Source organism: Helicoverpa zea, chromosome 20 (genome assembly GCF_022581195.2).
Source record: "Helicoverpa zea isolate HzStark_Cry1AcR chromosome 20, ilHelZeax1.1, whole genome shotgun sequence".
NCBI classification, from domain to species: Eukaryota; Metazoa; Arthropoda; class Insecta; order Lepidoptera; family Noctuidae; genus Helicoverpa; species Helicoverpa zea.
Window position 1 is genome coordinate 4,323,627 of NC_061471.1, and position 13,144 is coordinate 4,336,770.

The 13,144-nt window shown below is 39.3% G+C and overlaps 2 protein-coding genes across 3 annotated transcripts; one reads left to right on the top strand and one right to left on the bottom strand.

The window, feature by feature from the left end:
• Positions 1 to 148: 148 nt before the first annotated feature.
• LOC124640415 (beta-mannosidase) lies at positions 149 to 8,909 on the bottom strand. The gene is made up of 12 exons (XM_047178184.1): positions 8,712 to 8,909; positions 5,358 to 5,504; positions 5,128 to 5,279; positions 4,793 to 4,986; positions 4,094 to 4,352; positions 3,685 to 3,850; positions 2,847 to 2,975; positions 2,485 to 2,659; positions 1,758 to 2,331; positions 1,505 to 1,634; positions 595 to 980; positions 149 to 423 (listed from the first exon to the last, which is right to left on the bottom strand). Exons 1-12 carry the CDS (start codon positions 8,818 to 8,820, stop codon positions 187 to 189), a joined length of 2,658 nt encoding a protein of 885 aa, XP_047034140.1. The 5' UTR covers positions 8,821 to 8,909; the 3' UTR covers positions 149 to 186.
• A 1,039-nt stretch (positions 8,910 to 9,948) lies between these two features.
• LOC124640209 lies at positions 9,949 to 13,105 on the top strand. Of its 2 annotated transcripts, none has more exons than XM_047177876.1 (6): positions 9,949 to 10,188; positions 10,730 to 10,912; positions 11,118 to 11,262; positions 11,342 to 11,485; positions 11,914 to 12,127; positions 12,279 to 13,105. In XM_047177876.1, the coding sequence occupies exons 2-6, from the start codon at positions 10,795 to 10,797 to the stop codon at positions 12,999 to 13,001; spliced, it is 1,344 nt and encodes a 447-aa protein (XP_047033832.1). In that variant the 5' UTR covers positions 9,949 to 10,188; positions 10,730 to 10,794; the 3' UTR covers positions 13,002 to 13,105. The 2 variants fall into 2 exon arrangements, with proteins under 2 accessions (XP_047033832.1, XP_047033833.1); XM_047177877.1 differs by lacking the exon at positions 9,949 to 10,188 and adding an exon at positions 10,330 to 10,428.
• The last annotated feature ends 39 nt before the right edge of the window (positions 13,106 to 13,144 follow it).

The window sequence follows — 13,144 nt, forward strand, 5'->3', positions numbered from 1 at the left end:
ATTATACGAATTTCAACCTTATGTAAGTAAATGTATAAAACTTGAATTTCGTATGCCATGCAAAAGCGAGAATGATCTGATTTGTTTGAGGTAAAGGGAAAGGAAACATAGAGGTTCGAAAACAATTTAAAAAAAATACGGGATGGCATTTGTGTTCCGTGTATTTGTGAATATTTATTCAGAACATCAGTTTACGTAATATTGATGTGTTATAGATTTCTGTAGGACCCTCGGTGACACGTGTTTGTTGCACAAGAATTTTACGACGCTTTGCGGTTCCGTAACAATGAGTCCGTTTTCTTCAAACCGACCTTCAATATCGGTATCTAACCATAGGAATGGTACAACAGTATCAACTCTTATATTTACAGCATATTCCAGACGATCGTGGTTTCGACGTGTTACTAAGTTTGACACAAGTATCTGCAAAAAAAAATATAATATAAAAATTGAATACTTAAATCCTACCGAAAATCAAGGTGAAAAGCGCCAATAAAACTGGCCATTTCGGGTAGCTAAGTATTTGGCTCCAGAATTTCGAAGGACTGGTAACGTGCTTGCCATCCCACAAGTAAAGAAGTGTAAAAATGTTACCTGAATATTGGGCGTCTGCAAACCCACTACTGATTTCAAAGCCACGGGGAATATATAGTTCGGCGGTGACTTCACACCCTGCGCTTGCAAAGTGAACCTGACAAATACTTCTTCCTTATTGTAGTCCCTTAAATGAACGTCTGCATTCTCTTGTAATTTTGAGCTCAGTGGGTTGGCTTGTGCAGGAAATTGTCTGGTGCTAATTGGGCCTACGCTTTTCCAATTGTATATGTCTACAGTGATCCAGGCATCTGTTATCGGTACAAATCTATCGTTTATGAGGTACACTTCGATGTCGTCCCCAGAACACAAACGGGGTGATACGAGAACAGGCGCGAAGAACGATTTGGCAAAGTAGTGCAACATCTTCCATTTGCCGCCGTATTCTAGAAATAAATTTAAATTCTTTCAGTAGTATAGGTATTTTTTACTGTGCTAATTTAAGGTGATCTTCACACTGCCCCGCATCACGCTGCATCTTGCGTGTCGACGCACCTACGCGCGTTCCTGCGGGAGTGCAGATCTGCATCATCGTGCGGGTTTTTCGCGCACTCACGCGCGTAGGTGCGTTTAGTAGATTCGCGCACGGCGGCTTCCATTTTCAAATATACACGTCACGCCCATTCAAAATCACGCGCGGCAATGCGGGATTCAGTGTGCCATACCTTGCGTCTCGCCCCGCACCTACGCGCGGGGGTGCGTGTTTCTCCGCATGTATGTGCGTGATCCGCATGAACGCGCGTGGATGCATTTTCAGTGTGTTGGACTATGCGTGTTTTCCATACAAACGGAGATATTTACAAACAACGGAAAAAAACGCATCCACGCACTACGCTGCATCATGCGGGGCAGTGTGATAATCGCCTAAAACAGATGTAGTGTTGTTGGCACTTGCTTTTGGTTCGCTTACCGATTCCAGACCACGAGGGCGCTTGCCAAACATCGTTCAGTTGCCAGTAAAGTGCGCCCATTGTATACCAATTGGCTTGATCTTGTCGGTACAGTTCTGTCTCGGTCTTTATTGCCATCGCTTGAGATATCTGAAAATTCACTATTACTTTAAATGATTGCAGTTATAAAATAAGTTTGCACTACCGCTATTAAATGATTGCCTATGATGACACTAAAATCTGAGTTTTGTAGTAGACTTATATTCGTCTTACCTGGCTATAAAACACGAACTTTTCGAAATACTTTGGATCGTCTTCTTTTAATTTCATACGCCTAGTAATTTGCGCTTCGATATAACTATAGCCGTTTGGACTATGTTGTCTATGTTCAGAGTATTTACTACGCACGTGGAAATCTTCGTCCTTATTTGTCGCTGTTCTCATAGTTTTCAGCGATGGCATTGATTGGAAGCCATATTCGGATGCAAACCTCGTTTTGGGGTAAGTATCCATGTCCCAGTTGTCGGCGAAATAGTTGTAGTAGTGCGTGTCTCCGTAATGTGGGTCATACGGATTTGTTGCTATGTAGTTCTCTCGTTCAGACTCTCGACCATTCGATGGGCTGGAAACTAAGTAACGCCTCCCAGGGTCCAAGTCTTCGACAATCGGTTTGATTGTATCCACGTACAGTTTAATGTATTCAGTTTTATATTTATCAAATAAGGGGTAGGTGTCATACCAGTTGCCTCTTAGTGCTACTTCGTTTTCATTGTTCCCAGCCCAGACGGCTATCGATGGATGGTGCTGGAGACGCAATACGTTCTGTTCAATTTCCTCTCGCACCGAGCTAAAATGAGATAATAGTTTCATTGCAATAGTTTTAGTGACAAGAGGACCCTGATTTCCAGAGACAGGTGGATTTGGGAACTTGTATTTTATGGTCGAGGTTTTTATTGAATATAGACTTATCACCGGTAGGCGTTGGTGTTGAGAATCTTACCTAATAAAATAATTATCAGTGGGATACATGGAGCAAGCGAAGAGGAAGTCTTGCCAAATAAGTATTCCGAGTTCATCGCACTTGTCATAGAAGTAGTCAGACTCATAGACGCCGCCGCCCCACACACGTAGCATCGCCATGTTCACATCACGAGCAGCCTTTAACAGGTTGTCCACTAGAACAAACTACTATTTGAGCAATTTTAAGACGTGATCCGGTTAGGAAATCAAACGTTACAGATTATGCAAAATTTATTTAGCATTTCACAACTTCTTCATAGATTGGAGCACATTGTTCTAATGCTTGTCGCGCGAGATACGAATGACAAACAACATGATTCATTAGTTAGTCTTATTACATACCAACATTCTTTTGACTTTCTCCTAATTCAGGAAGAATATTTGATGGTATCCAGTTAGAACCCTTCATAAAGAGTGGGTGGTCGTTGACCTTAAAATAGAATGTTAGACCACGCCCGGCGGTTCCGTTGCCTGCAAATTACATTAAGTTTAATTTATTTATTTATTGCGTGTGCAGCCAATATTTTCTCTCTGTCAAATTCCCATTGTCGTTCTTTGCATATTTCTAGTGACGTAATAAACAATAAAGCAATTTTCTCAAGCAAACAAATATCCATAACTTATCAAGATAGCCAAGGAGCTGCTTAGCCATATGGCACGGAATTAAAATAACAAGGAACAATTGATCGACGAACACAATAGGCATGGTGAATGAAAAACAGAAATTAGTCCGTCTTTTGGATAACCCTAAAATAATGGACACGTATTTTATTCTTTTCTCTCAAATTTCAAAAAATCAACGCAGGTACAGCACGATATAATTTTGTGTTAGGCACGTCACTCAAGTCCAGAGTTTACATAGTCGTGACGTCACAAATCCAACCTTTAATCCTTATATCTAAGTGTCTTTTTAATAGTTTAATAAAATAAAGAATACATGTCCAATATTTTTTGGTAACTTAACTAAGCCGACCCCAACATAGTTGTGGAAAAGGCTCGGAGGCTGATGATGGTAACTTAAAAGACGGAATAATTAGAAGCATTATTTTTAACCCTGTCATCAAGCCAATTTATCTATTGGTCTACTTGCTCTAATAAACAGTAACGAATGGCATGCGAACATCTAAAAAAAGTGTCAGCAAAATTGCATTTTGGTGAAATCACGCCACAACATACCTACCTAATATTTCAGATGCGTCAGACTCAACCAACTCGACAGTTCGGAATCCCACATTGATTGTTTTATAAGACGGATTGTCCATATCGGAATCCGAAGTAAATTGTAACTTCAACTTATACAGAGGCTGTTCTCCATATCCATTTGGCCACCAAAGCCTGACTACATTCTGTGAAGTAAAATAATTTATATCATTATTCTTTTTTTGCCAAAATCAAAAGTTGTGGCCTAAGCACTGTGTACAGTGGCTTGATTTAAATAAAAAATCGCCGTTCTAGCTTAACGTCCGTTCTTCAACCACTATCAAGTTTCTATGATGAAATATGTCACAAATGTGAACTACTCGTAATTTTTGGAAGTCGGTTAAAATGTAGTCGAGTAAACGAGCTAGATTATAAAACTGTGCACTCACGTCGCTGACGTTAAGACTGAGCTCTACAACTAATGTTCCGTCAGCCGCGGTCGTTGCATTGACTTGCGTCCACTTCCTCAGCGTTTGTTTACCTTCGACTTGTAACGAAGCGCTCAGTACTCCAGCTAACAAAGTTCTGTTCTGACTCGACTCCAAGTATACTTTTAATCGCAAGTCCCACTTCGAACCTACTTTGGTGATGTGAGTTGTAACTGATCTTATTATCGCGCCATTGTATAGTTCGATGTAAACTGGCCTCCTGAAATTATCGAGAGTCAACCATTTAAAATCTCATGAGAGTTTTAGTTTACCCAAAATTATTAGGCTGGGACCGCTTCATGAATGTCATATGAAGACAGTACATAGTAGCCAAGAGCAAGTACCTAAGTAACTATCTATTAGGTAAAACCCAGTAGGTATAGGCAAGTACTCAAAGTTAACCGCGCCCTATACGATAAGAAACCTCTTCTGATAACACAGAATGAACTGTCTTCAGAAAAATCATTCTATTTCTGTTACAGATAACCTATCAGAGATATTTTGACAGAAAGACATCCCCAAGTAGGTGCTGATGGCCGGCCTAATCTCTATTTGATGTTGACTGATTAGTGATCAGACATTTCAAAAGAAACCTACGTATCATTAAAAATGGATTTCCCCGAGAAAATAGTAAACTTATGAACATTGGTGATACTTTACCAAATTCCAACTGAAGGAAAAGCAGGTCCCCAATCCCATCCAAAGGAAGCTTGCATCTTCCTGAGCTGGTTAGCGTGACACTCTCCGTTGTACACCGCGGGTACGCAGTCAGGTGCCGCGAACACTTTGTTAGAGCGAATCAGCGCTGCCACCACCGGCGACAGGAATGACACATACAACTCGTTCTCACCTTCCTGGAACATTCGGGAAATTTCTTTTAACAGCAGTCATTCATGTATCACTTACTCCACTTTATACCATTTACCACTTTTCAACCTTATTTCTTTAATGATATGGTTGAAAAATGATCAATTTAGTTTTACTGTTGCACATACCTGCAGTTTATCTTTAATATCAAAAACGTATCGCACGAACATATTATTGAAAGAGCCAATTGGTATGTGTTTATTGAGTGTTATGAAACCCGATGTATCCAACCCCTCGAACACCAAATGTATAACTTTGGCCTGCAAGTCTTTGCTTGAAACTGGAAATAAAAGGAGCAATCAGGGATCAGTGTCTTGTATTATTTGAGGGTTAATGAAGGATTTTTCTAAGTTCTTACTATTAAACTTGGCTGTGTACGACCATACGTCATAAGCGACCCAACGCGTGCGCACATCATTGTCTTCCGACAGGATGTCTCCAATAATACCAGCGGAATGCAAGTCAGAGTAAATACCGCCCGGCACCGTCGCCTTACCCGTGATAGCTAGAAAACAATGAGAATTTTTATAAATAATGCCATTATGTAAAGGAGATATGTATTGTATTGTCCAAAGCTAAGTTGTAGAATATCCAATTCCAAATGTTAAAAGGCCAGAACTACTCTTTATTGTGTCGATTTATTAGATTATGGATACTCCTCTTTGGGGTGTTATGATCTTTGATTACTTATCATTGGCACCTAACGAGGCATTGTGGCTGACTTGTGAGTCCCCTACTAACCCAATTTCATTTTAAAGCAATTTGTCTTGCCTTGAAGGACAAGTGAAGCCTGTTACTGGACTATTACCTAAGTAAACTGGGTTGTTAGGTGATCAAAGTTAGTATTCACTCGATTGGATGAGGGATTATTCTTTTGTATTTGACTGTCGAAGTGGCGAGCGGATAAGTGTCAACCAAATTGTATGACTGTTTCTTTTAGCATAAGGTAGGAAAATCATCGGCGAACTGACGGTACTGGAGAGCCACCAGAAGAAGCTTCTTCTTCCTTCAAGCCGTCTTATGGCTATGACTGAACCAAGTCAAACCCTTCTGTTTGTTTACCATTTAACTTTGTGGTGTTACTTCTACCTACGCGTAAACAAGGATAAGCGTACCGAATGGGAAGTCTGGAACGACTTTTACATAAACATAAATAAGTAAATACACGGAAAACCTAGCACTTCCTCACTACAGTAACGTTTACATAAGTGAAAACATTTATATCTCTTCCGTACTTTTCACTAAATAATCAATCATTAATTTTAAGTATAAACAGCTCTAATATGCAGTCACATTTAACTAATTTTGCAAATCACGTGGAACATAAATTCCCGGAAATCATTTCGTGAACCGAGAAAAGAAATATTGAACTTGAAAACGAAATGCGCTGTTTCAACGCTTGATTTTATTTTAATCATCTATACATATAATAAATCTGTAAAAAAACTGTGTCTGTACATTGAATATATTAAAAAAATAGTAATTGGGTGGGGTTTAGAAACAGTAATGGAGCACAAATCCAAAAAAAAAATTCTGTCTGTATGTCTGTATGTCTGTATGTCTGTTTGTTTGTACACGCTAATCTTCGGAACTACTGGACGGATTTCAATGATTTTTTCTTTGTTGTATCAGTATTAAGCCTGGTCAACATATAGGCTATAATTTATCTTCGAAACTTGAAGACCTGATGCAGAACACCAACAGACCAACAAAACTATAAGAGATACCAAAATGGTGCCATAGCAAAAATTGTTTCATGTGATGAGCATTTTCAGCTGAGATAATAAATTTTAAGATCTGGAACACCTGATGTGGAACCCCAAGAGCCCAGCTTCTCTGTACCATATACAGGTATGACGTTTTAGCAAAAGTTATTCAACTTGATAAGCACTTTCTATTGACTTATACAAATTGAAGATCTAAAACACCTGATGTGGAACTCCAGGGGCCCAGCTAGACTATAGCATATAGAGGTGTGACGTTTTAGCAAAAGTTGTTCAATCTGATAAGCACTCTCTGTTGACTTATAAAAATTGAAGATGTAAAACACCTGATGTGGAACCCCAGGAGCCCAGCTATACTATAGCATATAAAGATATGACGTTTTTGCAAAAGTGGTTCAATCTAATAAGCACTCTCTATTGACGTATATACATCGAAGATCTGGAACACCTGATGTGGAACTTCAAGAGCAATACTACACTTGAAATGTATAGAAACGAATGTTATGAAATAGGTATGGTGACACAAAACCGACGATTATCCCTTTATACACTATAGAAATATGAACTCAAGGACAATCCCCGGTGGACGTCGTTAAAAAAAGACAATCCCCGGTTCTGTGCTATACCATTGTTAACTGTGGATGAAAACTACTTGGGCTATTGTGATGGGATGCTAATGGACTAGGAATGGGGAAACTACGGGAACTATGGCACCTGCCGATGACAATGTATTAGATACATGTAAAAATTGCAGGTGGAGACTTCGCCAGCTCACTTACTGTACAGATCAGTCACTGAATAGCAACAAGAGGGCAACAGGGACATGAGCGGCTGAAGTGTGAGAATACCTCGGCGGATTTTAAACGCCGATTACGCGCTCCCTGTGGGTCACTTACCACGAGGCATCCTCCGAGCAGGGCTACTAACCCTGCTCTAGCGACTCCACTCTGGACGGCTAAGCCAAGCCAGAGGCTTGAGACCTACCCCCGTCATGGTTCACTCCGACCGGCCGGAGATGGGGGCAGTATACTCTCCCTGGAGAACTCAGTATATATAGCCCCGCGGGGTAGCTACTCCCCGTCATCAGCCTCAGATGTCCTGCGGTGCTTATAGCTCATTATTATTGTCGTTATTATCTCAAGAGCCTTTATCCCAATTATGTTAGAGTCGACTTCCAGTCACGATGCAACTGAGTACCAGTGTTTTACAAGGAGCGACTGCCTATCTGACCTCCACAACCCGGTTACCCGCTCAACCCAACACCCCTTGGTAAAACTGGTCAGACTTACTGGTCTGACTACCCATAACGACTGCCAAGAATGTTCAATGACAGCCGGAACCTACAGTTTAACATGCCTTCCAAATAACGGTCATTGGTATCCAAAATATACGTAGAAAGTACATACGAACTTAGAAAAGTTGCATTGGCACGTACTTGCCAGACCTGGAATCAAAGACGTTCTCTACCCTATAAACCACCACGACTTCCACTAAGTCACCACGACTTTGTTATCTATTTAATGTTTTTTACGTAATAATACGTGTAATATTTTTGCCACACACAACTTAAATGCGGACTAATTAGAATCATTACTTTTATCCCTATGGTCGCGTTTATTGCGGTTCAGTTCTCAGCGTTTTGTTTAGTCTGCTGTGCTTTTGCCGTTGAAGTACAAAAATAAAATATATGTAACGTTTCTAATGCGTATTCCGTTGTTTTCAAGTCAACGGGCTCTTAAAATTCAATATCAGACGATTAAGATCTTTGATTTTGCTGACCCCGTAGTCGCTGGCATAAGGGACAGGATCCGCGTACGAAGTCGCGGGCAGAAGCTAGTAATTAATAAATGTTAGGCACCAAAGTACCCAATATGCTAATGAAATGTTTCCTTATCAGTACCATAATTTAATTGACATGTTCGAAAAGAATTCTAATGATAATGGACAAACAATCTTAAATAAATAAGGAAAAAATTAATTAAACTTACTTCTGTTATTATTCACAAAACTCCACGAAACATTTTTGCTGGACGATAAATCAATTATTTTGGGGCTCACTATCGAAATCACTGAGCACAACAAAACAAACGTCTTCATGTTTCAAACATATATTTGTACTGTTTACATGGACGGTCGCAGATAAATATTAAGTTCACCGTTAATCACCGTCCACCGCTTGTCGCAGCTCCATTGTAATGATGTGTCCCGTTTGCTAAGGAGCAGCTATCGATAAGAAATTATAGGCAGGCGCAACACTTCGCCAGTGAAATGAACAAGATCATTACACAAATATTTCTTGCATGAGTTTCTTTTTTACGTTAATATCGAAGCGTAGTGCGTAACGAAATATATTATTTTCACTTAGTTAACCTGCGTTTAATGAATGCATACGTTTGTTTTCTTTCATTTGTATTTATACCTTTTGAACAAGTACCCACATCAGAGCCATGAAAACTATAAATATTCGCTCTGTTTCATTCGAAGTCAGGATAAAGTGAAGTAGAAAATCTCCAACTCAAATTCGTGGGTACCTAGTTGCCCACTACCTTCTTACTTTTACTTAAGAAAAATAACATCCATTCGAATTAAGAACCTTCTTTTTGTTAAGTCAGTTAAAAATCTTATCGAGCCAGGTACATCACTAGAAGAGAGCTATTATCATCAATGATGGCGATCCGATTGATCCGATGTTTGTGCCCAGAGTAAACATCTCGCGTTGCGTCACATGATGTGCCTTTTACAGGCGCTTGATCATTGACATGACTCAGTCCGGCCTGGATACTCGCTTTCTTTCCACGCGATAAACATTATTGGGCCTGCTAAATATAGATGTTCAAATACCTTATTTTACTACTTCAACAGCCAGTTAAGTTAATACCTACCTACTTAAATTTAGAAGTGTATTAAGGAATGCATTAGTAGAACTGTAGAAGAATCAATATAAATATAGAAATGTTTGTTGAATTGTTTTCTGTTCAGTTGAAGGAATTTAAATTGAAAAAGATCTGTAGTGTTTTCAAAATAAATAAAATAGTATAATTATGCGAATTACTTACGCGCAAAAAGAGCAGAACATGGTCTCTTCACAATCTCAGATGCGCACAAACTTTATAAACAACGTGCTAATCGATTTATAAACAATTACGTAATTCTTTAGAATAATAGAAGTTATTGCACTTATTTGATTATAGGTCATGGATGCCTAAAGGTATATTTCTGGAGAAATTCATTGCAAAACTATTTCCCTGAGGTGAATTTACTTATAGGTGCCGGCTGCAGGTAAACATTTGATGACGGTACTAAAGGATGCTGATTGCTGGAACACCCCACCAAAAACCTCCGATGGAGCAGTCGCCATGGATTTGTTCAAAGCTGATTAGCTGACTTGAGTGGAAACCCTGTGGTGAAAACATAAAGGACAAACATCTAAAAACCATAGTTTTCGAACCTTCTTTGACCAAAAAGGTATTAGGTACCTACTTGGCTTTATTCTTAAATTCGTCAAAGAGAAATGATCTGTCAAAGATAAAATTAAGAGAAAACGAAAACTAAATATTATCTTATGTAGTGGGTCACTTGTTGTAAATAGAAATATATAGCAATATATAGCTGTATCAATTTAAGTAAAAATGAATAGGGTCCCATTATACGAAGAGTTAAGATTGATTGAAAGAAGTGAAACCGAAATCAATGGAGCTTGGAAGGGTACGTTATGTTATTATCCAATCCAACTGAAAGTAGATCTAGATATCACTATAAACTAAAGTCTATCATTGCATTTACTGTGCACAATACATCTTTACCTGGTTGCGAGAAGCAGCTAGTAGGTAACTTTATGTAGAATCTATTATGTTTACATGATAAGTCTTATTAGTGACTGTGACTGCCTCATTGGTCTCGTGGTCGCAAGCGCGACTGCTATGACTGAGGGAGGTCTCGGGTTCCATTCCCGGGTCGGACTGGTCGCTTTGTGGGTTTTATAAACTTTACCTATTGATATTTGCAGGTGCACACCTCCTCCTGTTTTTCCTGGCGTTCGTGTTTGGTTCTTTCTGTACATTTTGTTTCCACATGCTAATGTACCTGTTTGACGAGAAATGCGTACTGTTTCCGAAGCTCCTGTCTTTGACAACGGTCAAACATAATGTCATCTATGAGTTCATTCCCTCCACAAAGGATGTTGGAGTCTGTAAGTATTATGAAACTGCAAATGTGCTGAGATTCGTTAGAAACTGATAAATGTAGTACTCACATAGATTTATTATTATTCATTATTATTTATTTATTATATAGCTTACATGTAACTTCTAAAATTAGTCTACTTTAATTAGTGCCAATAAATTATTTTTTCGTACAACCAATGAAGCCACTTTTATTTATGAATTGAATTACAGTGCCTGTGGACTTCCTAAGCACTCAGTGGGTTGAGAAGAGCACCTGTTCTCTCCCGACGTTTGTCCCGTTGGTGTCCGGGATCTTTGGCCTCGTATGGACCACCATGTTCCTTATGTGTTCCACTGGTAGTAGGACACTTACCGGGTAATATTATTTTCTTGAATATGTTCTCCTAAAAAATAGTAAGTTAACAATATTGCTATTTGTATGTTTTCTTCTTTAGTTTGCAGAGACCTTGGCGAGTATTACCCCCGGTATTTGTGTTCTCTTTGCTGATGGGTGGTCTCTGCGTCTACACTTCAGTTGTCACCCATTATGGCTTACATGAACTCTGTCTCAAGCTAGGAGAAATTACCGGCAGTCCCACGTTCGTAGAATCACCATTAAAATACTTTGTTTTATGAAATAGCCAAGCTTTTGAGAAATATTTCCAAACTAGCTTCCGCCAGCGGCTTCGCCCGCGTAGTATGTTCATAAAAAGTAGCCTATGTGTTAATCCAGGGTATCACCTATCTACATACCAAATTCCAATAAAATCGGTTCAGCCGTTTTTGCTTGATTGAATAACAAACATACATCCATACATTCTCACAAACTTTCACATTTATAATATAAGTAGGATGCTGAAGCTGAGGTTATCTACTGTAACTAAATAAGATTCTGAAACTTATATTTGTGGCAATACGCATTCGTGTGTAAGATTTTGTTGAGCCTAGCTTGGTTTGAAATCAGTTTGGTTGAATGCAGATCAGTGTGGTATTTATGTATGTAATTTATGAATGGTTCAACCTACAGTTGCTCGTACACCGTGAACGTGGCGACCCTATCCCACGAGCGTCGCATCCGCGGCGTGTACCAGGCGACGCGGCTGACCATCCTATCGGCCTGGCTGCACACGGCGTGCTGGCTGCTGTCCGCCTTGCTGGCACTGGTGCGCGTGCTGTTGGCAGTAGACTTCCAGTTAGTTCGCATCTCTGCCCAGCTCCATGGAGACATCGACAACATACTGGTTGGTATCTCATTTTTTGCAAAACATTAGGTGATTTCGGGTATTATGTACTTTACAATAATTTGCAAGTTCCCATAAGTATCATCATTTAGTTTATCTTTAAATAAATTAAACATTATATGATGAATATAGTAAGATTGTCATCATCCAGGAACAAAATGAAGTACAAATAAGAACTATATTGCCTGATACCTCTGTAAGCGAAGAAAACGAACGAGCAGATGCACAGAGCGAAGATTTACTTTATGTGTCGCAGCGTGAAAGCAGTCGCTCTACGCTTTCGTTAATTCCTGAAGAAATGGACAGACTTGCTAAAGCAGGAACCTACAAACTGGTTGATGAAGAAGCAGCATTCATTGTGACATGGCTGTATGACTTAGTTGAGAAAATTCCAGCATCGGATGCTACTTCTTTAGTTTCTATATACTCAGAAGAAGGCCCCTCATCGGAAACAAAATCGAAGGAGCAAACACAAGAAATGATCGAGGCCCCAGACGATAATAGAGAATCGGCAGCGGATTCTGGAGAAATTGAAATGCTCTATCGTAAGGCGGATGTTAGAGAACCTACGCAAGATCAAGTTAAAAAACCTAAAGGATTTAGATACGAATATAGTCAACCTTCAACGTCTAAAAGTCCGCCAATAGAGGAAACGAACGTATCTCCTGAAACAGAACGTGTTTCAGATGCTGCTGACGATGAAAAATTTAAAACCAGAAGAAAATCAAGTTTAAAAACCGTTGGAGTACAAACTGATAAGTCCAAACGTGTCCAAATAGTAGGAGAAACATCCGATCAAACTTCTACTGCATCCGACAGGAAAGATGACGTTGAAAAAGAGACACAAACACGTGAAAAAGAAAAACAGGACTGACGCATTTTTTTTTGCTTTCTATTCTTACTCTTAGAGCACTAGAATTAATTGTAGTAATAAATATAGCTATAATTTCAATTATATATTTTTCGTGAGTATACCTACAGACATCTCACTCATTTAAGAACATTCGCATCCCGCAT